The sequence below is a fragment of the Centropristis striata genome, chromosome 16 (assembly GCF_030273125.1).
Source record: "Centropristis striata isolate RG_2023a ecotype Rhode Island chromosome 16, C.striata_1.0, whole genome shotgun sequence".
Taxonomy (NCBI): Eukaryota; Metazoa; Chordata; class Actinopteri; order Perciformes; family Serranidae; genus Centropristis; species Centropristis striata.
Genome location: NC_081532.1, coordinates 13,547,165 through 13,572,762, shown reverse-complemented (window position 1 = coordinate 13,572,762; position 25,598 = coordinate 13,547,165). Strand labels below are relative to the sequence as shown.

General features: G+C 37.5%; 1 protein-coding gene, 1 long non-coding RNA gene and 4 pseudogenes across 6 annotated transcripts in view; 3 read left to right on the top strand and 3 right to left on the bottom strand.

Annotated features, from left to right (window-relative positions):
* The window catches only part of exoc3l4 (exocyst complex component 3-like 4), a 33,585-nt gene that overhangs the window by 6,074 nt on the left and 1,913 nt on the right, over window positions 1–25,598 (bottom strand). For all 5 annotated transcript variants that reach the window (XM_059353258.1, XM_059353257.1, XM_059353261.1 and 2 more), the window contains 11 exons: window positions 23,030–23,155; window positions 22,434–22,646; window positions 20,099–20,717; window positions 18,043–18,160; window positions 13,806–13,931; window positions 12,984–13,084; window positions 11,246–11,344; window positions 9,355–9,478; window positions 7,980–8,102; window positions 7,192–7,344; window positions 6,516–6,637 (listed from right to left, as the gene is read on the bottom strand). In XM_059353258.1, the coding sequence (XP_059209241.1) occupies window positions 6,516–6,637; window positions 7,192–7,344; window positions 7,980–8,102; window positions 9,355–9,478; window positions 11,246–11,344; window positions 12,984–13,084; window positions 13,806–13,931; window positions 18,043–18,160; window positions 20,099–20,717; window positions 22,434–22,646; window positions 23,030–23,155 (1,924 nt within the window). The remainder of the gene's footprint in view (window positions 1–6,515; window positions 6,638–7,191; window positions 7,345–7,979; window positions 8,103–9,354; window positions 9,479–11,245; window positions 11,345–12,983; window positions 13,085–13,805; window positions 13,932–18,042; window positions 18,161–20,098; window positions 20,718–22,433; window positions 22,647–23,029; window positions 23,156–25,598) is intronic.
* Window positions 296–500, bottom strand: LOC131988845 (small nucleolar RNA U3; annotated as a pseudogene).
* LOC131988846 (small nucleolar RNA U3) lies at window positions 1,166–1,370 on the top strand (annotated as a pseudogene).
* LOC131988844 (small nucleolar RNA U3) lies at window positions 2,210–2,414 on the bottom strand (annotated as a pseudogene).
* On the top strand, window positions 3,077–3,280 carry LOC131988848 (small nucleolar RNA U3; annotated as a pseudogene).
* LOC131988194 (uncharacterized) overlaps window positions 14,889–25,598 on the top strand; it is a 35,183-nt gene continuing 24,473 nt past the window's right edge. Inside the window, exon 1 of the long non-coding RNA XR_009395861.1 lies at window positions 14,889–14,986. This is a non-coding gene — a long non-coding RNA (uncharacterized LOC131988194). The remainder of the gene's footprint in view (window positions 14,987–25,598) is intronic.

The window sequence follows — 25,598 nt, the reverse complement described above, 5'->3', positions numbered from 1 at the left end:
ACCCATAATATGCCTGCACAGGTGTTTTTACTTAATGAATTAGACGTCATCTCAGCAGTGGGTGGACTCTAACTGACTGACATATTTTTCTCTTTTCACTCTCCTGATCAGTTTGTTGCACCTGATTGAGCAGGATACCTTAAATCTTGATCAGTCTGACTAAAACATAAAAACCTGGAATTTTTAATCACATTTTTAAATGCCAGCATAATTTGAGAGTAATTTTAAACTGTGTTTCAATAAATTAGATCATAAAAGGATCTGTGGATTGTTTTTTTTACAACTGAATAACATGTCCACTCAGATCATGTTTCCTCCATCAGAGTCTCACTCAGAAACTCTGAATAGTCTTCAACAGTGGAGAAAAAACAAAGTCTCCACCAGTTTCCTGCTCTAAAGGAAACATCTGAACTCTTCATCGTGGGCAGTGAGACCAAACTCTCTAGAAACACATTTCTCAAGTCAACAACTATAGAAATGATCCCTGAAAGTATAGTCCTGGTTATTTCTGGATGTTTCTCAGGGTCTTATGTCTGGAGACGACCACTTTCACTGCTGGTGAACTCCTGATGCTCACGCACTCGCTCCTCCTACAATCACAGCGTCATCACTGACTGACAGGCCTCTTTTTGACCTCTTTTTTGTTTTAATGAAGCAAAGAAAAGAGTCGCAGTAGCTCATTGCAGGTTATGTCAGGTTACTAGTCAAATGTAGTAATTTAAAACAAATTTCCCAAAGAAATCTTAAAAATCTGACATCCAAGATAAAACAAACTCCCTTTGAGAAAAACAGTTAGTGATAATAATCAGGTTCCACTGAACCACTGCAGAGGAAGAGGAAAACGATGAAAGCATTTAATTAAGAGTGCCAGTCAAACTGCATACAAGGTATAAAACGTAATGCACATGTTATATTTATTTGTTTCATGTATTAGCGTGTTGAAAGTTACAGTCTCTCCAACTCTTAATTAGCATTGTCTTTTGCAGATTTTCATGAAATTTGGGTACATTTGTGCTAAATGTGGATTGAAACTTGACTCCAAACACTGTTAGTGCTGATGATGCTGTGATTGTAGGAGGAGCGAGTGTGTGAGTGTCAGGAGTTCACCAGCAGTGACAGTGGTCGTCTCCAGATATAAGACCCTGAGAAACATCCAGAACAAACCAAGACTATACTTTCAGGGATCATTTCTATAGTTGAAGACTTGAGAAATGTGTTTCTAAAGAGGTTGGTCTCACTGCCCACGATGAAGAATTCAGATGTTTCCTTGAGAGCAGGAAACTGGTGGAGACTGTGGTTCATCTCTACTGTTGAAGACTGTTCAGAGTTTCTGAGTGAGACTCTGATGGAGGAAACATGATCTGAGTGGACACTTTATGCACTTGTAAAAATTAATTTAGAGGGTTTTTTTAAGAACTACTCTATTGAAACACAGTATGAAATGGCTATGAAATCATGCTAGCAATTAAAAACTTGTTAACAAACTCCAGGTTTTCATTTTTTTAGTTAGACAAATCAAATTTTAAGAACAAACTGACCAGGAGAGTGAAAAAGATAAAGATATCAGTCAGTTAGAGCCCACACACTGCTGAGAAGACGTCTAATCAGGTCACATCAAGTGAAAACACCTGTGCAGGTGCATTATGGGTGTTCATGGTGCAAAATAGTTCATCTGGAGACACCAATAACTGACCTGTGTCTGACAAAAATGATAAGTGTGTTTATATCCTCCTGTTCTGAATGCACACTTTAAATTTGTGTGTAAATAAACCTGAGAGGAAATACTGATTGAAGTGCAAATGCTGCTTAAAGGTTTTGCTGATTACAGAACAGGACGATATAAACACACTTATCATTTTTGTCAGACACAGGTCAGTTATCTGTGTCTCCAGATGAACTTTCTTGCACCATGAACACCCATAATATGCCTGCACAGGTGTTTTTACTTAATGAATTAGACGTCATCTCAGCAGTGGGTGGACTCTAACTGACTGACATATTTTTCTCTTTTCACTCTCCTGATCAGTTTGTTGCACCTGATTGAGCAGGATACCTTAAATCTTGATCAGTCTGACTAAAACATAAAAACCTGGAATTTTTAATCACATTTTTAAATGCCAGCATAATTTGAGAGTAATTTTAAACTGTGTTTCAATAAATTAGATCATAAAAGGATCTGTGGATTGTTTTTTTACAACTGAATAACATGTCCACTCAGATCATGTTTCCTCCATCAGAGTCTCACTCAGAAACTCTGAATAGTCTTCAACAGTGGAGAAAAAACAAAGTCTCCACCAGTTTCCTGCTCTAAAGGAAACATCTGAACTCTTCATCGTGGGCAGTGAGACCAATCTCTCTAGAAACACATTTCTCAAGTCAACAACTATAGAAATGATCCCTGAAAGTATAGTCTTGGTTATTTCTGGATGTTTCTCAGGGTCTTATGTCTGGAGACGACCACTTTCACTGCTGGTGAACTCCTGACGCTCACGCACTCGCTCCTCCTACAATCACAGCGTCATCACTGACTGACAGGCCTCTTTTTGACCTCTTTTTGTTTTAATGAAGCAAAGAAAAGAGTTGCAGTAGCTCATTGAAGGTTATGTCAGGTTACTAGTCAAATGTAGCACAAATTAAAAAAACAACAACAGTAAAATAATGTGAGGTTTCTTCCAACTTTTTTCCTTTGAGAGAAACAGTTAGTGATATTTATCAGCTACCATTGAACCACTGCAGAAGAAGAGGAAACAATGAGATAATATAATTAAATAAAGAGTGTCAGTCAAACTGCATACAAGGTATAAAACCTAATGTACACGTAATTATTTGTTTCATGAATTAGCGTGTTGAAGGTTACAGTCTCTCCAACTCTTAATTAGCATTGTCTTTTGCAGATTTTCATGAAATTTGGGTAAATCAGTGCTAAATATGGATTGAAACTTGACTCCAAACACTGTTAGTGCTTCTGATGACGCTGTGATTGTAGGAGGAGCGAGTGTGTGAGCGTCAGGAGTTCACCAGCAGTGAAAGTGGTCGTCTCCAGATATAAGACCCTGAGAAACATCCAGAACAAACCAAGACTATACTTTCAGGGATCATTTCTATAGTTGTTCACTTGAGAAATGTGTTTCTAGAGAGTTTGGTCTCACTGCCCACGATGAAGAGTTCAGATGTTTCCTTGAGAGCAGGAAACTGGTGGGGACTTGTTTCTTCTCTACTGTTGAAGACTGTTCAGAGTTTCTGAGTGAGACTCTGATGGAGGAAACATGATCTGAGTGGATGTTTCATGTTTTTGTAAAAGGAAAATGTCAACATTGACTGCATAGTGTGTCCTTTTTACACAGGAAGTATATGAGTCAGATGACCTCAAAATTGAGTTTAATGATGCTACATATACTACTGTCTTATGTCTGGGGACGACCACTTTCACTGCTGGTGAACTCTTGACGCTCCAGCACAAAACAAGACTACGTATACTCTCAGGGACTTTTTCAATTTGCATTGAAAAAAACCTGAGGGAAAACAGTGGGAAGTGTATCTCAGGTGGGAGTAAGACTGATGTACAAACTGAGAAATGCCTGTTTGGTTGACTCATCCTTTCACATGTCTGAAGTTTGGTTTGAACACATGATTTCAGAGCAGATGTCAACATCAACCCAGGGTTAAAACAGCACATATTCCATGTAAACTATATAGTTTAATGTTAACCTTTTAACGCCCACAGAAGAACTCTAATGCCAACATGCTTGTATGAGGCTTAATTTGAAAGGTAAGTTATTTTGTATGTGGCTGAAACACAACCTAAACTACCTCTGTTCAAACATGGATCAAAAAAGCTATTTTGGTCTTAAATCACAAGTTGTATTTGAAAAACAATAACTAGGACATGCTTTATGCCAGCACTATGTTAATGACCACAAACGTACTGTACATGTCGTTCTACATCTTGTCAACCATGCATGTATAAAATTTCAGATCACTAAGCCTAACCTTATTGAAGCAAGGGAGTTTTTAGTTTGTGGGGTAACTAGTTAGACACTACTATCTATTTAATGTGTTTAACAAATAATACAGTATATAGTATATACATAAGTATATACTGTAAAAAAGAAGCTGTTTGCTGTCTGACGGGTGGGTTTTAAGAGGTTAAATCATTAAGGCCAGCTCTCCTTTCATCTGTCACACCAAAAACGTGACATTTTCTTTAAAGTGGAATCCTTGCTGATGTTTATGTGTTTGGACTGAAGCTTCTTTGTGGAATGCATCAGGGTTTTAATATAGACACAGAACAGTTTTTTGTGTTAATCATTAAGTGAACTTACTTTCCCCTTCATTTAATTCACCTTTTCACTCATTGTTATTATCATTTCCTCATTCTTTTGGTCATTTTAAGTCCAGTTAGGTGTGTCTCATTGGGGGGGATTCCTGTAGAGCTTCAATCTGCTGACCGCTGCATCTCCTCCATGTAAACAGAAGCATCATCGCCCAATATTTCCACAGTTACAAAAAGAGGAAACGTTTTTTTTCTGTGCAAATGCTTTTGAGGCATTGAAATTTAAATAGGGATGTGGGTTAAATGTCTTCATCCTGGGGTTTTTGCCTCAAACTTAAACTCTCGAATTCAACAAAAACGCGGTTTTTCCCCACAGGGACGTGTCGTGTCGCTTTGGTTACCTCCATGTATGTTTCACTTTATCAAGCCAGCCTGGTTTATAAGAAATAGACTGTATGACTTGGCCTTGGCTGGATCAAACAATTTTATGCTGTCATAGTAAAAGCTGGCATTAATCTTGTGAGCCTGATCCTTGTGCCTGCTTTAGTCTTGGCTAGTTGACCATAAATATGAATGCACTTATTGTAAGTCGCTTTGGACAAAAGCGTCTGCTAAATGACATGTAATGTAATGTAATGTATGTTCAAACTACAGAAAATCATCCAAAATCCTCTGATACAGGGCAAAGGTCTGTTTTTTTTTTTTTTTTAAAGATTATTTTTTTTGGCATTTTTTGCTTTATTGATAGTGACAGATAGAAAGGGGGTGATAGAGGGGAAGACATGCGGGAAAGGGAGCTCAGGCCGGATTCGCACCCGGCTCCGCCGTAGCAAGGACTCAGCCTACATGGTAAGCGCTCTACCAGTGTGAGCCACCGGGACGCCCCGGCAAAGGTCTGTTTTGTAGGGACAAAATATCACATTGCATCTCAGCATCTGCATTTTTTTTTATCAGGGCTACTTTAATTTCATTTAAATGAACAACAATATATTATGGTCTCAGGTAGCACCAGGCGGGAACCTCCAGGTCTGAGCAGGGAGGCAAACCAAGAAGTGCCTTAAGCTGCATTCTATCAAAACATTCCAGTAGGGGGTGCTAAGTTTGGCTGCAGAAAGATTTCTGTCCATTCATTTCAATGCAAAATGAGGAAACTTCTCACTTGATTTATTACCTCAGAATTTTTTTTTAGCAGTTTGGTCTCATAACTTTTAATGAACGTTTTGTTCATTAAAAATGTCTTGTTCAGCGTTTGATTGGACTAACAGACACTCCAAGGAGTCGCTGTTCTTTTTTCTGAGGTAAGTAACAGAAATTTTGCTTTTGTTTTTTGTTAGCCAGAATGAACTTCCCAGGTAATGCTCCAGTTAATGCTAACATGAATCAGTCAGGTTGAGGTGTAGAGAAGCTGTAGTCAGTGTCGTCAGATCCCTCTCGCTCCTCCAGAGTCCAAATATGGTCTGCTCCCCTTATTGGAAACAAGATGGCGACGCAAGATGCGGCAAGTGTAACGATGAACTCGATGCCTCAAGCAGGCAGATCACAAACGAATGGACGTCACGGTGACTACTTCCATTATTTATACAGTCTATGGGCTACACGGTGGTGTAGTGCTTAACACTCTTGCCTCACAGCAAGAGGGTCGCTGTTTCGACTCCGGCCTGCAGCTCTTCTGTGTGGAGTTTGCATGTTCTTCCTTTGTCAGCATGGGTTCTCACCAGGTTCTCCGGCTTCCTCCATCAGTCCAAAAACATGCACTTAGGTTAAGTTGGTTACTCTAAATTGCCAGTAGGTGTCAATGAGAGTGTGATTGTCTGTCTCTGTGTCAGCCCTGTGATAGTCTGGCGACCTGTCCAGGGTGAACCCCGCCTGTCAGCTGGGATTGGCTCCAGCCCCCCGCCACCCGAGTGTGGATAAGCGGTTAAGGATAATGAATGAATGAATATTAGGGACAATGATTCGAGACAATGATTAATTGAACCTGCACATTTTTAGAGTGTGGGAGGAAGAAAACCCACTATAAAGCGTTTTTGCTTCTAATAAGTGGTAAAAATGAGCTTGCTAAAATTTTCTTTTTTAAAAAGACGTTGGTGTAATTCGAAATTAGACGAATAAACTCATGCTGAAGCAACATGCTGGGTTTTACATGACTTTTCTTGAATTTATTTATTTTCTGCAGTGAATTCTGCCGGTAAGAAAAACAGGTTTATTTATACAGAATAGTTAAGGGAGTAAAAAAGCTTACCTGAAGTCGGGGTAATGCTCCACTAAAGGCTGCAGATGATTCTTTATGTCTGTCTTGCTTTTCTGTCTGATGATGTCGCCCAGGTTGTCTCCGACATCGTGGAGCCACTCGTGAGTCGAATTCTACCACAAAATAAAAAAACATAAAGATGAACGAGTTTAAAGGAACACTTGACCTGCAGAATGATCTATCTCACTCTCTGCTCTGCTTTGATTGCAAAAGGTAGGAAAATATTTTACTTTATTGAGTACCTTAGTCCCAGCTAAGACTGCATGGAGCCAGTGCAGTAAGAGTTATAGTTTGTAAAAAGATGTTTTGATATAGTTTTCTGTCAGACATGGCCCTCATTGACTTCACTTTATCAGGAATTTTCTCCATTTTCTGATTCTTCATTCAGCATGTAGGCATACAAGAATAATAGAATTTTCCTTCTGGAATTCAAGGTAACATATGGTGAGTAATCAATATACAAATGATCATTTTGCAGATTATTTTCCCTTAAATACTTTTTGAATTATCTTGAATGAAGTGTTGTGATCTTAGCCTAAGAAAATATAATTTTGTGCTGTTTAAGTTAATTTTAAGCCAATTATTGAAATGTAAGAATGCAGGAATATTGTTATTATTATGGACATTCTTGTGTTTCTGTTGGTGGGGAAGTAAATAAGTTTGTTACCATGTCCTCAAACAGATCTCTGAGTCTTCCCCACTGCCCGCAGATCTTGTTCCCTGCCTTCTCATGTTTACGGTTCTTGCACGAGTAGTTGCTCTTCATCAGCTGACCGACGTATTCCCTCACCACGTGATAGTGCAGACGGCTCGCAAACTCCTGTTACCGGGAAACACAAAGACACACACAGAGTGAGCAAAGTGTGAGAATAACAGGATGGGCTTTATAAAAAGGGGAAATATTTATTGTGGTTGTCTTTATTTGTCAGTCACACGACCAGCAGGCATAAGATCATCTGAGCGAACACCTCAACTTCCACCTATTCATTCATGGAAGAATTTTTTAGGAGTTATTCGTCCTGCTTTAATGATTTCTGCAGTCGCAGCATCCGGTTAAAAACAATGGAGCCCAAATTGATTCACTGGAACTTCCAAGAGGGCCAGGGGAAAAAATAAATAAGGATTTCCTCTCCTGATCTCCAAAGCGATTACAAACAAGTGTAGATACCTTTATTTTTAGCTAATATGCTGCATCAATTGCCAATAAAAAACACGCTTGGCTGGCAAACCTAATATTCATTGTTTAAGCTAGTTTGTTCCCACTTCATCTAATCAGGATGGGACAGATGCCAATAAATCTTATTGCATCATTTCAGACACTTTGGCAGGAAAACAATCATTATTAAGAGGTGCAGGTCTTCCCTGTAAGTGAAAGTGCTTGGTACATTAAGTAAAGAATGAAATAATGGTTGGTAAATGCTGACGGCTTTTCCCAGTACACCCCCCCTCTTGCACCTGAGCATGTGGAGAGCTCATCAGAGCGCAGTGATGAGAAAGCAGCTCCGTCCGACTGTAAAGCTGCTCAAAGTCCTCATCGATGGTGAGCCACTTCCTGGTCATCATCCTCCTCAGGTACGGCTGGAAAACATCACAGAAAGAAAGTTAAAAGAGAAAGAAATTATACAAATCAATCAAATCAAATCAAAATTACTTTATTTATCCCCGATAAAAAAATAAGTTAGACTGTTAGCTCTTTTAGAATTAGACAGCCTGATGGCTGTAGGAGCAAAGGATCTTTTGAATCTCTCTCCATCCTGCAACGGAGGGACAGGTGCCGTCCACTGCTGTTTTTCTGGTCCATAAAGGTTTTGTGTAGCGGATGATCCGGGAGTTGTCGTCTGAGTATTTCTCCATAGGTGTGAGGGAGGTCATCAGCACTTTTATCAACTCATTTAGACGCCTTCTAATAGACATAAGTGACTCTTATAAGCAGCAGGTGTGAAGGTGTGCATGTTAAAGTCCTTGAAATTAAAAGGCAAAATACCCTTTAAAACGACACATATACACCCACCGCCACTTTATTATATGTGCCAAATAAAGTGGCGGCGTGGTCTTCTGGATATTTTCTCTCTTTCGAACCATTCTCTGTAAACTCTAGAGATGCATGTGTGTGAAAGATCAGCAGTTTATGAAATACTCAGACCAACAACCATGCCACGTTGAAAGTCACTTAAATCAACTTTCTTCCCCATTTTGATGCTCATTTTGAACTTCAGCAGGTCGTCTTTACCATGTCTTGAGTTGCTGCCATGTGATTGGCTGACTAGACATTTGCGTTAACAAGCAGTTAAATCAGTATTATCATGTGGTTAAAGCTGCTTTATTTCATATTTCTAAATGAAGAATTTATCACATGGCATTGACTCTGCAGCTCCTCTCGGCTTTATAGTGACTTTCAACACATTTAGGCAAAAAATGACATGTTTAGGTGTTATATAAGATAGTTAAAGTAAAGGTAAAAAATGCACATTACTCCTGGAGGTGAGGTAATTACATTAGCGACACGTCAAATAACATAATCAACTTCTGGTTTCTGGTTAATGCTGCTGGTGACCTTTTATGTCACCTCAACTTCTGATTATCAGTTCACATCCGATCAGAAATTTCCTGCAGAATCTTACATCCTGATTTCACGTCCCTTAACTTGCTCTTTTTGTGATCCTTGACAGTAAATCACTTGTTTGAAAGTATCGAATACAGGTTTAGGTAAGGAGCATCCCATATTTCTGTTCCCCTTTTTAGAAACCACAACACGACACAAGTGAGGAAATAAACCAATGAAAAGCAGAACTGAGACTAATTTGATTAATTGCATTGTATTTGTTTGTACCTTGACGTCCTCTTTAAAGTGGTCCTCCAGCACCTGAATGAGCCTGATAATCAGCCACTTTGCTTCTTTATCGAACCTGTCCACCTCATCGGGACAGGCGTCCCTGTACTCCTCCATGTGCTGCCTGCAGGAGGACAAACAGAGAAGCATCACTGACTGAGGCTATGATACTGACTCTGAGATAATTAGGTATATATAAATAAAAATTGAGATTAAAATGAATGCTGTGTTCGAAGATGTGTAAGTTTCTTTGTATGATAACAAGAGTATTTTTGGCAATTGGCAATAGAAAACATACTTTTCATGGGGTCCAGAGGGTTAACATGAAACAGGGTAAAATAAGTTAAAGATATATATAGTAAGTAAAATGGCCAAGGAGGAAGAATACAACCCAACAACATACTAAACAATCATAAATACATTTTTACATGGCATTTAAAAGATGGAATCGTGGATATAAACTGTAACTTTACTAATTGGTGGAGGCCTATCCAGTGGAGGAGGAAATGTCATTTAAGAGTTTAGAAGAAGTTTAAAAACCCCAGACAGTAGACATTAGAACTGCAGCTGTAAACCCATGAATGAATGCCCTTGAACGACCTGCTTCAAACCCACATCTGCTTTTATTGAGACCGAAAGAAACAGCTGGGGAATGTTTGGAGTCCTTTAAATCTCCTGAGTGCTTTCCTCTCTACTCCCCAACTTCTATCACAGCAGCGTTTCTCACTCGCAGCTCTGATTCCCAGAAATCACGTGACGCAGCACTCGCCCCAATGCTGGCACATATTTATGTCTTCCACTGTGGCATGACCTCATTTTAAGTGGTTGCATAATCATCCTCTGCTGTGCATGTTAAAGAGACTTCTAAACAAGTCAGAGCGAAGTGAAATAATGCAGTTCTGTTGCCCTTTGAAAGACTTGTGAATGATGGCACGAGAGCTTGGAATCCACAGAAAAGTCCACACAGAAGGGGACTTTCTAACTCTTACAACATCCTCCAGAATCTGTGTGCATAAAGAGTTCATTCATCCAGAGACAAAATGTCATCTGAATATCATTAGTTTAGACCCAGAACACCAAGATATAACTGGATTATTTTCCAGATTAATATTAAAAAAAGAAGTTCTGTAGCAGGCAACCTTAAAAATAAAAGCATAAACACATTCCCCTGACATCTCACCATCTCCCTGAGCAGTTGGAGTTTGCTAAGTTGTCATTGTGATACAGGATTTTTCCTCTCTGGTGGACAATAAAATTACATTCTTGACTATTTAATGGTAATATATATATATATATATATATATATATATATATATATATATATATATATATTTAATGTAATTGTTCTTAATTAAGCTTCTCTTTTGAAGATAAAACCAGAAGCAGTATTTCTTTTTATTCTGGTAGTCAACATACTTCTTAACAAAATCCTTTTAAGATTGTACCCTTTCGTACCTAAATAAAGTACGGAACCATTCTCATCAGTTCTCAAGTGGTCAAAAATGCAAAAAAAATTGCACAAATCTGTGTAACAAATGGTATCAACCAAAATGAAATTGCTGCACCGACTTATGAGACATAAGTTAACATTAGAATGTACTTCAAATACTCATATTAAGATGTTTTAAGACCTTACAGACCCTCACAATTGATTTTAATTCACTTTTATTCCTTATTTATGACAAGAACATCTTGACACACAGTGCTGAGCTGCATCTCAAATTGCTGTTTTATTTCCTGCCTCTGTCATTCTAAAAAAGGAAATCTGGCAAGAATCTGGCAACTGGGTTTTTTTTTTTCTGGAGGCGTGCTGCCCCGTTTGTGGTTTTGTCGGGGCAGGTTAGTTTACCACGGTGCCTGATGGGTAACTTCAGGAAGCCATGTGACTTACTGTAAAGCAGTGAAGCTGTTGATGTATGTAATGTGATACTCGGTCCAAAGAGGCTGCGGTCTCAGCTCGCTGCAGTGACGCCTGAACTCCGCCTCAAATCTGCAAAGAGGAAAAGAGGAGGAAGAGGATTTAGCCTGTCAGGCAACTCACTGGGTTTCAAACTCCCACTTTAAATAGACTTCCTGTTCAGATGACATTTAACCTTTAAGTCCATAAACATGACAAGACAACTTGCAGACAGGCCTTCAGGGGGTGGACAAAATAACAACAACACAACACAAAATTAAAGAAAAAGTATTTCCATTTCGTGCATCTTTATACTTATACTGCACTACAATTTCTGAAGCAATTCCTTTTATTTTTTTTTTATTTGTCTGTTAATCTGATATTTTTTGCAGATTAAGATGGTTGATGCAAAAATATAAACCAACAAATAAATCATGACATAACATTATACATTAAATTACCCCACATTGTAAGGGAATTTAAAATAAACATCAATAGTTGCAGTCCAGTGATATAATATACTTTATTCTGAAATGGGACATTTTGCATATTGCAGACTTATACTTTTAGTATATTTTGATGCAAATACTTTTACTTAAGTAATGTTTTAAATGCAATACTTTTTATATTATATTTTTAGTCCGTGGTACCACTTTTAGTAAAATGTTCTTCTTCCACTTGTGTCTGCAGAAAATGGTTACTTAACCATTCTTCTGGTTTTAGCACTATTATTGTTTTATTACTTATAGGTTCTGGTATTTTACATAGTGTTTAAAGTCAACAGTGTCTTTATGTTTCTATTTTGCTTTTTCCTGACACATTTGCTGCTACACAAATAAAACATCTGCAGATGAAACAAATAACATTCACACAATCCTTTTGCGTTTTTGAGATAAATAAGGATGAAGGAGAGGGTGGTCACATGGATTTCAGAGACTTTCCTCCATGTCAAAATTGATCACAGTGAGGTTCCGTTAAAAACAGCATTTGTCATAAATCATGCAGAGGAAATATTTTGACATTGCTCAACAGGAAATTACACAACGGCAGAGTTATTGCACATTACCGTGGGCAGGATCCTTTTTTTGTGTTCCACCATCCTATGTTGTTTCATTATTGATATTTTTCAATACTTTTGACCTTTATTGTGAACCATGTGGTATTTTCTTCCCCAAAAGTTATTTTCTGGCCTGCGTCTGCCTATTGACATGCTTACTAATAACTGAATTATCAGAGGATAAAAAATGATGACAGCATGTACTGAATGCTCTTATAAGTACTAATAACTTGAAAATAATTAAGTAATAAGCAATCTGGGCCTACTAAGACTAGGGACTTGAAGTTCAAAGTTTTGTAGGTTGTTACTTTCCAATAGTTGTTCAGACATTTCGTTCAAAACCTCACCAAGGTCTGTAGGTTTTATCCTCTGATGGCCATGAATGAAACAAATTTCTTTTGAATCCACTCAAAATTTGTTGAGACTTTAGTTTGGACTAAAGTGGTGGAACGACAAGTCCTCTAGTATAGCTAAAAATGAAGCACAGTGTGAAATTATCCAGTAAAAGTAATAATCTCTTTATGTTATTTATATTTTTCAATTTTTATTTCTGCTTTATCTCGTAGAGACAATGCATTGGAAGTCTTTTTTTATTAAATATTTATGTCAAATGTATATTCAGTATATTAATAACTCTAAATACATGTACTCAATCATTGTACTGTGTGAACAAACCTCTTGGGAAACTCGTTCAGCTCTTGGAGGCAAGAGGAGATTACTTTCTGTTCCAGCTGAGCATCAATCAGTCGAGAGTTCACAACATATCCTTTCACTTTCTGCAGGGAGAAAACACAACAGTGTAACAGATAGATGCACAAAGTAAGAATGGGGTTAATTTGAAGCTCTCTGCTGCCTCTGCATGGTCAAATCAACACATTGCATCATTGATGGATGAGGAAAAAAATGACTCTTGTCTGCACATCTACTTCAAATGTACACCATTGATTAAAATCACCTACAGACCACTTAAGTTTTTAAAAAATCTATTTAGAGAAGAAAAACAAACAGTAGAAAAACAAACAGTAGGAAGCTAACACAGATAATAATAAATACAAGTAAAAACACACTGAAAACAAACAGCAATAATAAATAAAAAAATGTAATAATAAACAAAAATATAAGGTTGAGCCTAATAAGCCACATACTAAAATACACATTCTATTTATTAAAATATGAATATTTAATTTACTTGTTGGATTAAAAAATATAGTTGTACATTTTTCTATATTTATTTATTCTTATTATTTATATTTATACTACATATATTAAATATTTTTTAAACATTTTTACCAATATGAGTTCATCTGTGATGTGCTTTTATGTACGTATGTGCTTCTTTCCCCCCACAAAATTAAGTATATATATTAGAAGTAAATGTATCAACTCTATATGATATTTTAAGAAAACTATTTGATGTTGACAGCCCCACATGAAAGCATCATGTAATATCTCCTCTTGGATAGGTATAAAAAAGAAAAACAGCTGATTGTGTCGTACCGTCCAGACGTCCATGTGAAGATCAGAGTTGAGGAATTCGTCCTCCTTCTCTGGAGTCTTTCTCTCCGACCAAACTTCCTCATTTTCCAGTTCAATGATTCTTTCCAGTGAACATCTCAACTCCTCCTGCAGGGAGAAGAAAGGTGGAAGAGTTTGTGGAAACTTAGCAACAAGACGTGAGATCTTCCCCCAGAAATTACATTATTTTAGCACATCTTGCCTCACTGACTGTAAACATTATGGATTACTATCACAAATACTGGTAATGATATCTGAGGGTTTAATAATCAGAGTTTTTTGTGCTTTTTACCCAGGTATCACAATATAACAGTATTGACGATTACTGTGATATTTAAAGAAAATAGATATGACAATATCATGTAAATAACCCTAAATCGTGTGGATTTTGTTTTGTTGTTTAATAGTTCATCTGGTTGCCTTTTCACAATTGTGTAATTGTTCTTTTTGGACACCGTTTTAAAGTCTCCACCTCCCTTCACTCCCATTTCCAGTGTAATTGATTTGTCAACAAATAAACAAAACACACAATGAACAATGTTAAACATGCATTTGACTGGTTGCATTATTATTGATAATTGTTTTAAAATTTTCTATGGACAGTAACATTTTCATGAATTCATGAATTTACATATTAAAGAAATGTTCTGTTTTTGTGGCTGAATTGCAATATATATTATATTGATATTTATTTATTTATATATATGTATATACATATATATATATATATATATATATATATATATATATATATATATATATATATATATATATATATATATATATATATATATATATATATAAATAAATATCTATTGAAGTCTACAGTGATTAGCCAATCACAGCACACGCTAGAATTTCGTCATACGGACGTTGGCACGCGCCAAGTGTTTCTTGTTTTCTCAGGTAGCTTTCAGTTGTTTAACTTAATTGAAAAATTTGCTGAAATGGCGAGCCGTGAACGGCCAGAGGTACGGTACAAGTGGAAACTCTACCCGGTAAAAGAAAACGAGTCCCGCTAACGGAGTAGGTGAAGAGGGAGAGTAGATATAGAAACATAGCTAAAAAAAAAAAAGACGCGGCGGACGACCATTCAATGGATTGAGAGAGCTCCGTGACGTGAGAGGACTATAAACCGACGGTCAGTTCTTTCTACTCGAACAGTAAGTAAAAAAACAGCCTGCTTATTAATATTAACTGTTTTATAGTTATGCTACTTCATTATAGAATTTATACTGGGGCTCCAGTACAACTTCTAACGGTTGTTTCTTGCTTTGGACGGTCGCCCGGTGTTAAGGTTTAACAGGTGACCGTGTAAGCTGTCAAAGTTCAGTTGAACGCGAATGTGATTGCCGTAGTTACAACATCTTTTGGAAAAGGCGTACACTTTTACGTTCCAAAGGACTAAATATTTTAGCAAATTAATATTATTATTAACTCTTGAATGAAAACCAAACAAAGAGGCCAGTTACAAATTCTGAATCCTGTCTTTAACGGCTTCGCCAGGGTCACTCATTAATCCGTAACACTGGTTGCTAGCGGTAGCCATGTGGCTAACGCTACAGCCCTGCTAGACCATTAAATTGGTGCTGTTTCACTCATCTCTACAGTAGAAATACTTACTTCTTATTTAGTGGACATGCCTTTTTCTTCTCTCATATTATTTCCGATGTACTGTTGTGTTACAGTTTTTCACAACCGCTATGACCCGTTGTTCAATACTTTTACCGCTTTTTCAAAACTCTTCACACAGTTACCACAACATCAGCCTGTGTGGGCGATACAATTAACACAATTCTTCTTCTTTTGACACAAAATACACACATTTTACACATTTAAAATTCGTTTTAACTCCTTTTACACACAAGCTCAATCAAGACCAAAACAGTAGACGTTAACTGGTGAATTTTCAATTGCTTTCACACAGTTTGTCAAAACAGAAAACCTCATGTTCAAAACTAATGAATTGAAGATTACATTGATCACAGCTTCTGCTCCTTTTTCTTTTTGTCTATTTGGCAATACAGTAATGAATGACAGCTGATTTTTTTTTACCTCTTTACTCTACTGTAAGTCATTTTAATTTGCAATACAGTAAAGTGTTTACTGCAAATCCTGTCATTCACTATCTTCTTCTTTCATACGTAAACATTCTGCAAAGCTGCTCTGACACGGCTCGTTCACTTTCTGTACTGAGTGTTGTACAAAAAAGGACCAAAATTCATGGCCAACAAATGAAAAATGAAGAACATCATCACAAACATTGTCTCTATGGAGGCTATTTTGTCCATTTTTGAATCATTTTCATGTCTTTTCATGTCTTTGTAAGTCATTTTGTGTCTTTTTTAGTCCTTTAGTCCAACATAAAATGTGATTTTGAATCTTTTTTTACTTTCAAAACACTATCATGCTCAATAAAGAATTTTACAGTAAATGTTGCAAATGTGAACAAAGGTCGCTCATACAACATATACGTAAGAGGGTTCCATCCAGTTCTATCATTTTATACTAAATCTATTTGAGCTTGTCTCCAGATTTACTTGGTATATCATCATCAAACTGAAACTGGCCTCATGGAGTTTACAGCCAGAACTTTAGAGGTAAATTTACAGTAGGGCTCCACGCTGCTTTGTTTTCTAGTCTGGATGATGAAGATGTCATGCTTTGGAGCTTTTGGAGACTCCAGAGGGTTAATTTACATGTATGATCAATACAATAATCTGTTGATTGTAAAAGAAAAAGGAAAAAAAGTAGATAAGAAACATGCAAAGTGATTCGGTTTGTGTTCTTCCATCAGTTGTCAGTGTTTTTTATGACACTGTGCTGTGACTGACTAAATGTTTCTGTTGGAAGACAACGTGTGTCAGTGTTTTGGTAGATTTGGTGAATTGTGTTAGTGTATTATTGTATTTTGGAAGTGTGTGTCTGTGTTTAGTTACACTGGGTGATTTTGACCATGAAATTAACTGTTTGGGGGATTGTGTGTATCAGGTGTGATGTGCGTTAACAGTTTTGAAAAAGTGTTTAAGGTTCTGACAAACGGGTCATAGCGGTTGTGAAAAACTGTAATAGGAGATTCCACTTGGGGAACGCTAGAGGGCGCTAAAGGGGAACTTTGCAATGCTGTCTGTTGCCACTTATTTTGCCCATAAAGTAAACATTTTTTTCTTCCTACTTAGGATGTATCCGAATACTTTATTTGGGAAAGCACAAATAATAGGATGGAAATTGGTAATTTTATCTAACCAAAGTTGAAAGGTACATTATGATAATGCATTATTGCCCGTCGTGTTTACATGCGCTTTTTACCTAAGAATTTCACCCACATAATGATGCCAGAATAAACAGCAGGGTTTTCCTGACCACTTTGAGACCTCGGGCAGTGGTGAAGCGCATTTTCACATATGATGAGATTAAAAAAGGGGAGAGAAACAGGATTAGTAATCTATTGCCTGCTAAGGAATAAATTAAACTCTATACATCTGTGCCAAATGTATGTAAACATATTTAAGTGCATTTTTTGATTTGCAGAGCCTGAGCGTTCATTCAATTTATTGTTTAGGTTTTGTGATTTTGTTTTATTTAATTAGGATAGTTTAATATTTTCTCACTTTCAAATTCCAATGTCTTAATATTCTAAGAAATAAAAGTGTATCACTCTTTGAAAGCCTGTACTTTAATTATTATGCTTTTATATTATCATCATATCAGAGCATTAAAATAGTCTCATAAAGACACTTTCTTTTTATCGCTGTTATCTCTGGGACAACATATCGTCCAACAAAATGTAGTTATTGTGACCAGCTTATGTTGAAATTTACTTTATAATTAATCTGATGCTTTGAGGGCACACTGTTGGATTGCAAATTAATATTAGGCCAGAAAATACAATTTCCTGATTCAATATGACTTTAGTATAAACAAGTTCCATAGTTGGTCTTCTATCTGAATACAGATACAGGATAATTTTGATGTTTACATAGATAGATAGATATCTAATGACATCTCTGTACGCCTCTATTTCCCAACACAAATGACTAAAGGGCATGATTATTTTAACACTGAATCCTGGTGGAGAAAATACTGTCTCTAAAAAAAAAGCTGGAAGACTTTATTAACTCTCCTAATGTCCTAATTACCTAAAACTTAATTGCTGAAACCCCCAAATTCCCAGAAAAATGGCAGACAATATGACCTCCTCTGTGGCGCTTCTCCTCACCTTCACTTTGCAGCAGTACTTGTCTTTCAGCTTCTTCAGGAGGTCGTCCTCCAGCTGCAGCTCAGCGCTCTCATCCTTCATGTCTGGCTGCAGGGAGAGATTTCCCATGATCCTCTCGCTGTCCAGGTGAAACAAAATACATTTATTAACATTTATGTGTTGTTTTCATGACGATGGAATGAACAAATTAGGTTAAAATCTCTGCAGATTAACATTTCAGGAAAACATTTGTGATGCAGTTTACTTTTCCTCAATAAGTCTGCAGTTTAATAACAAGATGCATCATTCTTAAAAGGTAAATTAAGATTTCATTCTCACAGGAGGTTTGGGTTTGTTTTGTTTGTATCAACTACAGCTGCGATGATTAGTAAATGGGCAGAAAAATAATTAACTATTTTGATACTTAACCTCTTACCGACTTTTATGCCATTTTTTTTCTTTTGGGGACTAGCAGACTTAATTCTAAAGATATTAATATAATAGGAGACTAGAAGATCTGAGCAGTCCATTAGTACTATGTCATGATATCTTGTCGGGAAGGGAGAGAAGACTAGAGAAGCCTCTATGGGTACCTACAACTCTTCTACGTTATGCTAATACCATGCGGTTTAGGGTAAAAACCATGCAGTTTTTCTCATGCATTAAATATGTTATTGCCATATATTGTATTTGAATATTTATGCATTCTGGGGTCCCTAAACAGTCTTCCATAAATTGTATATCACTGGAAAGTTGAATGTCCCTACATATGAAAGTCAACCCCATTTGTTAAAAAAAAAAAAAAAAAAAATGTAAAAACTTCTCACACATCTCATTTGAGCCGTTGGTAAAATGACAGGGGGTGATGACTGAGTCAACAACTTTGAATAAATTCTGAATGGTTTGCTAAAATTAAATTAGAGAAAAAAGATGTTCTTATAGACAAACCAGACAAACTGCTTTTTGATAATTCTGCATTGTGTCTCGCAATGCAACTTGTGATATACAGTATAAAAAAGTAGCATTATAGTAGTATAAAAAAGTTTTTAGGTTGCAGCTTTACATAATCTGCGTGATACACGACCTGATTTGAATTTTTCCATTTTAGCCTCGAGAGAGTTTTGTGCCTCAGTCTATTTTTGGTCTCCCAAATGTTGTTTTGAGCACAGTTTTTTTTTGGTTTTTGGGGTGGCCTGATTCAACAAATAATATCAGCAGTGCTGTCTGCTTCCCCCACTCATGCTCACTGTGGTGGTGTATTAAACATCTCGGTCTGCACCATCTGTGAACACATCTTTACTGTATGTGGGCAGTTAAGATGTGTTTTTAGTTTGAGATTATTAATATTTCTGCAGGAAGACAATCAGTCTGAGAGATGAGGCCAAGTTATCTTTTTTCTTTTAGTTGTCTCTTTTATTCGTTGAATGGAGTTTTGTGTCCTACAAGAATGATCGTAGTGAGATAGTAGTAGTAGTAGTAGTTTCCATGAGCACATAATCACATACAAATTATACACTGGGAAGCACCACATTCACTGCATGTCAATTGGATTTAGTCATTTGATTAAATTTTTTGGGGAAATTTGTACTACTAATGCAATCAATTATGGAGGGCCCTGTGTAATTAGATCATTGTGAGGTCTTGTAAAAGGACACTGTCAAAATGTTTTATTTGTGTTTGTTTCAAAATTATATATGTCATTTTTTTTTAATCAAAAATTACAATGTTGACTAGTTTTAAACTGGACACGAACAGCAGTCTCCTGGGTAAAAGTCCTAATGGACTTTGTTGGTCTTTATCTCTACTCTGTTACTTCCTGCTTTGTCCTGTCGTAACTATAGTGGCCACTAGAGGTCACTGCTCAACAACAAATAAGCAGCATCTCCTGCTTTTTTAAAAAATTTTAAATTTTTTACTAATTTCAATGCATTATTTTTTAACCAATGAATAAAAACAGCCTCCAGGCTTTGATTAGCACACTGTATTTCTTAGCAGATACTTTTATTGATGATTTTGGTATTTCATTGGATTTATTGCGAGAAAATATATTTTATTCATTGGTTTTGGGTTCACTGACCTCTTGTAGCGGTTGATGATCCAGTCCAGCAGAGCATGCAGGTCCTTCAGCTCTGTCACCTGCGGCTCCAGCTTCTTCAGGTGCTGCCCAGTGACTTTGTGGTAACTCCTCACGTAGGTGCTGAAGACTTTAAAGCTGGGAGGGTATGACCACCGCAGCTCCTTCTTCACATTCTCCAAATCCTCCACAATGGCTTTACCCAGCAGCCCCAGATGAACCGCCAACCAAGAGGTGTTCTGCTCCCTCCGGTCCAGGTGAACACCCTCCACCTTTACCTGCACGCCCTCGCCCACCGCCTCCCTCCAGGCCTCCATCCAGCTACCTTGAAGTCCGCCGGGTTCCTCTGCTCTCCTCTCCTCCTCTTGAATGATGCGGGCCACGTGCACCAACAGCCCCTTGTTTCTAGAGGGAAGAGAGTTGGAGTCACGCACGATGGTGTTGAATTTGTTCCTCATTTCTCCATAGAGGAGGTTGAGGTCTTTTTCCTTCTTGGCCAGCTCCATGGGGGAGTCCTCACTGCAGCGTTCCTGCTCCTGCTGGAACTCCTTCCGCAGGGCGAGCAGGTTCAGGTGAGACTCCTCCAGCACCTCCATCTCTATCAGCTTATTGATCTGCATCACTGGAATAACACAGAAATGATGGCCACTCACTTCAAATGGATTTATACAACCACAGAGCTTAAATGTTCCAGTAAAGAAAAGAGAGACAAGGAGGACATGCGCTTTTGCTTTTTCTTAGTAAATTGGTCCTCTAAAACAATATATGACTCTCAACAGACACATTCTCAATAAATCAGAAAGAAAGAAGAGTAAGGAAATTCTAAAAATTGGAAGAAATAATTTGTGACTGTAAATTTAATAGTTTCAGCAAGACTCGTTAGGGCCCGAGCATGAACGACCTGCGAAGTCCCTATTGTATTTCGAATGATTCTTTTTTGTCTTTGAGACAGGATTTTGACACTGACTGTGGTGTCTACAGACATACTGAGCCTGTGTGTATTTACACCAGGGATAAGATTCTTATCAGTGGCTGCTTTTGTTGCCAAAACAAAGAAGGATAAGTTGAATGTACAGACAGAGAAAGGGACAGGAATGTGTTTGGGAACATTAGGAGAAAAGGTTGCATACATAACTGGAAGCTACAAACATCTTTAAACACTAACAAGGTTGAAAGCACACTTCTTTTTAATGTAAACTGAAGGACACTAATGCAAATATAAGCAATCAGATCAGAATATAGGCTGCCTGAAGGACAGTCATGGCTTCTCAAAAGCTTCAAATTTCCGCCAGGAAAAAATGTGCAAAAACCTGAACCATTGTTCTCAAAATTAGATATTTAAAAAAACTTTAGTGGCTTTAATTAGTCATAATGTGAATCATAGTCACAATGTGATATCCGCTGGATCTGCAGTTGCCCTCAACTTTTCTGAGTGTTATAGTTTCTGTTCATTGTTTAGCTGTCCAGCCCACAACTTTACTGTTCTGGTTAACTGGTTATTAAGCCTGGTATTTACAAGCTAAAATAAGCATCTCAGTTTACCAATTGCACCTGCTAACCAAGCTAACTAGCGACTAATTGCGTTAGCTGATAACTTAACAAGTGCTATGTTAACGATACCTGGCCCTGTCCAGTTGTCTTCTCCACCTGCGGTGCGTTTCCACTATAGTTGAATACCCGGAATCAGGCAGGTCTCCCTCGCCAAAAATGGCTCTAATTTGAATGTGAGCTGCCCCTAGCGGCCGTTTGACCGGCCGTTTTTCCGGCGGGGCCAAGAGCAGGGCCATTGTACCATGTCTCCCGTGTTAAATCCGTCGTGTATGTGACGTCACGGTCGAAACAGTCGCTAAGCAATTACATGACGATCTAATCCCATACGTCACCTCTGGAGTCTCGTAAATCCCTCTGGGGCCTTTTTTTGTAAAGGAGACATGCTGAGTGAGCGACTATTTGAGAGGATGTGCCCTGAAACTTTCCCAGCGGCCACTTTTTACCCTAATGGAAACACGCCTTAAAAGAGAGATGACATTAGACTATTGGACTCATCAGGTGGACACCTAAACAACTTCTAGTGGATACTAACTTTGGAACTGCTCGATGTGTAAATGAGCAGGTTTACTATATCAACTTGAAAGGTGTTGATATGAGTTTTAATAGTTTGTTTCTACTTCTACGAGGTTGCCATAAAAAGAAAAAAATTGCAGGTCATATCAGTCATTGCAGGCTGAAATTGCCTATTCTTACAAACAAGAAGATGGTGAGAGGCCTTTAAGCATTGCACATCAACAAACCCACTTAATAATTTAAATTCAAATAACAAACATGTGAGAGACTGTACCTGACAGCGGTGTGTGTGGTATTTCTGGCAGCGTGTAAGACTCCTCCATCTCCTCCCACACCACCACCTCCTCCTCCTCTTCTTTATCCTCCTTCATCTCCTCCACTGAAGCTGGCTGTTTGCAGGTGTTATCCTTCTTCTTGCGAAATGTCAGGCTTCGACGTATATTCCCTCCTCTTTTAATGAGAGCATCAGTGAGCCCCATGTTTGGATCTGATCGGATGGAAGACACAGTTTATGGTGACCAGTCTTTTACTCACCCAGATTGAGTCATAGTCTGTTTTCCATTCATTGTTTTTGTTGTTGTTTTTCAATGTACTGCATCACAAGCAGATTACATTTTACTCACTCAGGAATACCACTTATTGAAGTTTTTGCCAATATCTAACTGTGTATATTGGATAATAGCCCTTTTTCATAGCACACTGCCCCCCCCATAATTAAATTTAATATAATTTAATTTGTGAGGGGATTTTGTGAAAATGTTTCAAACTATCTTCACACTATAACCCCGAAAAACTAAAAAAAATAATACTTGGAGCTTTATTAACTTTAAAAACCAGGAAATGTATCCAATTTTTAAATGATAGCTTTACCTGTCTTTGAACGCGTCAGACCTTTGCCTTTCTGTGAAGAGACGTCGTTCTCGTCTTCCTCTTTTTTGTGAAAAAGCCCTCCGATGTTCCTCAGAGGAGACATCACCGGAGAGCCGGCACTCAGACCTGACAGAGAGAAAGAAAATTTCTCAGTAAACCAGCTCCTGACGTTCATTGTTTCACAATCGCAACTTTCTTTGTCACGACAGTCAGAAAAGAAGTCAAACGACTGATATGGTTTCAGTTTCTTAAGGACCTTGTTTACATTTATATGTGGGTGCATGACTTGGCAGTGTTTTGTCCTCACAGTGACCTAAAGCTAAACTAACTAAGGAATGCACAGATTAAGTCTTGATGAAAACTGACAGGTTGGTTTGGCTCAGCTCCAGAATTTTAAAAGTGAAAGTCACTAGAGAGTTTTGAAAAGGCATTTTGTCCTCATTTCTGCTGACAAACAATGATCCACAAGACTTTCTGGAAATGAAATGACCTCATGTGTACGACTAAACTGGACTAATGTAACCTTGCTGAATGCTGCAGAAATATTTTTAAATGTTAGTGAATGCAAATGTTTTCCTGTCATACTGCTAACTGTCCAAGCATTGTGTTGCTGCCTTAAAGGAAAAATAAACCTTTTTTTCAAAAGATTTTTTTTTTTAAATAGCTTGTGGTAATGCTGTATGCTGTTCTTGCAACAGGTCAAGGCCTCTATCTTTGGAAAGTTCTCTATACATTTTTTGAGAAGACTGCAATGTTTATATGCATCTAACTGTAACATCTAACATTACACAATCTTGAAAAGGGTCATTGCTAATTTCTACGAAATACCACACAATAAAAGGAGAGATGGTGGGTGGGGAAATGAGGGCAACACAGTGTTTTATTGTCCCACCTCTGCTATCATATAAGAAATTATTATGTTTGTTAAATATGATGTAGGGCTTGTCGAGGTTCATATAAAATAAGCAGTAGTTCTTTATCACACATTAGGCCGCGTATTTAATGAATGAGGTGTTTGTTTACACGTTTTGTTTCTCTGGGGAAGTCCCTGTAGGAACTTCCTGATGAGGTTTATTACTAAATACTAACCACTGACTTACTCACAACTGTCAGACTATTTTTTATCTCCACCACGTGCACATGTGATGTCAGTGATCTAGACTCTAGTTTACAATAATTGAGGGCTGCCTTTATGTTTGTATCACTTGGTCTATATGAATTCTGTAAGCAAGAATTCTTATAATTCTTGTACCAATACGATGTCGATATTGATGTCTTCAAATAGCTTGTTTTGTCAGATTAACAAAAACCTTCCAAAATATCAATTTAATATCACATGATACAAAGGGTAAATCTTCACAGCTGAGGAGCTGGACTGAAACTGGGAATGTTTGGTGGTTGGGTATTTTATCTCTTCATTGTTTACACCAACTGAAGCAGATCAGCTTCCTGCAAAACATGTATGAGTGAGTCCCAGTTACAATCTATTATAAAGGACACACAGACGTATTTGTACATCCACAGCAGCAAAACAGGTTTTGTTTTTAGTGGAGTTAAATTATGCTTGTCTTTTTTCTCAACTATGAAATCTTTCTTTCTTGCTCTTTCTGAACTATTTTTCCACACTGTTGCTCTTTCCACCTACACATTCACCCACACCTGAGTGGAACAAGTTCACACACGTTTTCTGGTGAGTGTTAAAGCAGACTGGTACCACTGATGGGTATATGGATAACACATCAATTCCTTAAGGCATATCGCATGTAATCACTACACTTTTTTGTTGTTGTTGCAGTTTCCCGTCATTTCCCATTGGTGTAGTATATCCCCCTCACATTTACTTTCATTCTGTGCAAGCGACATTTGCCCCTGCTGGCAGCAAAGCAAATTTGTATCCAAGCATTGCTTGAAGATCAGCATTAGTCAGGTTTCAATCCAAATATATTGCTCATTTTCAAAAAATTGGCAAAAGAAAATACGCATGAATATTTAAAATACTTAAAAAATACTAGGGGTGCACCGATTGCAATTTTCTGGCCGATCAACGATTTATAAAAAGCCTGACCTGCCAATTCCGATTTTGGCCAATACCGATTTTTTTATAACTCACTGCTGAACCTTCAATGTTTGAATCTTATTTTATTGAAAAACAATAACACAGCAGTATTTTTCTTTAGAAAATAAAGGAAATCACAATGTCTGAGGTAGTTAATAAAATATTGAACTTAAAATAAATGGCAACAATTTACAGGACAAACTAACAAAAGAACTGCAACCATAAATAAAGTGTCCTGAGTTTTTGGTTTCGTTATAGTACAACATACATACAACACAGTCATGCAGAAGTACGCGTACGTGCAGACGCACTTTCAGACCTTTGCAGAGGTAGATAAGATCGCTAGATAAGATCGGTTTGACGTAAAAGAATCGGGATCGATGATCTCGCAAAATTAAGGAAATCGGTGCACCCCTAAAAATACTTAAAATAAAAGCATTATAAAATTACAGAGGGCGTTACAAGATGACATAATTAAAAGTGTGTCAGTCAAAGCTCAAATGGAGAAAGACA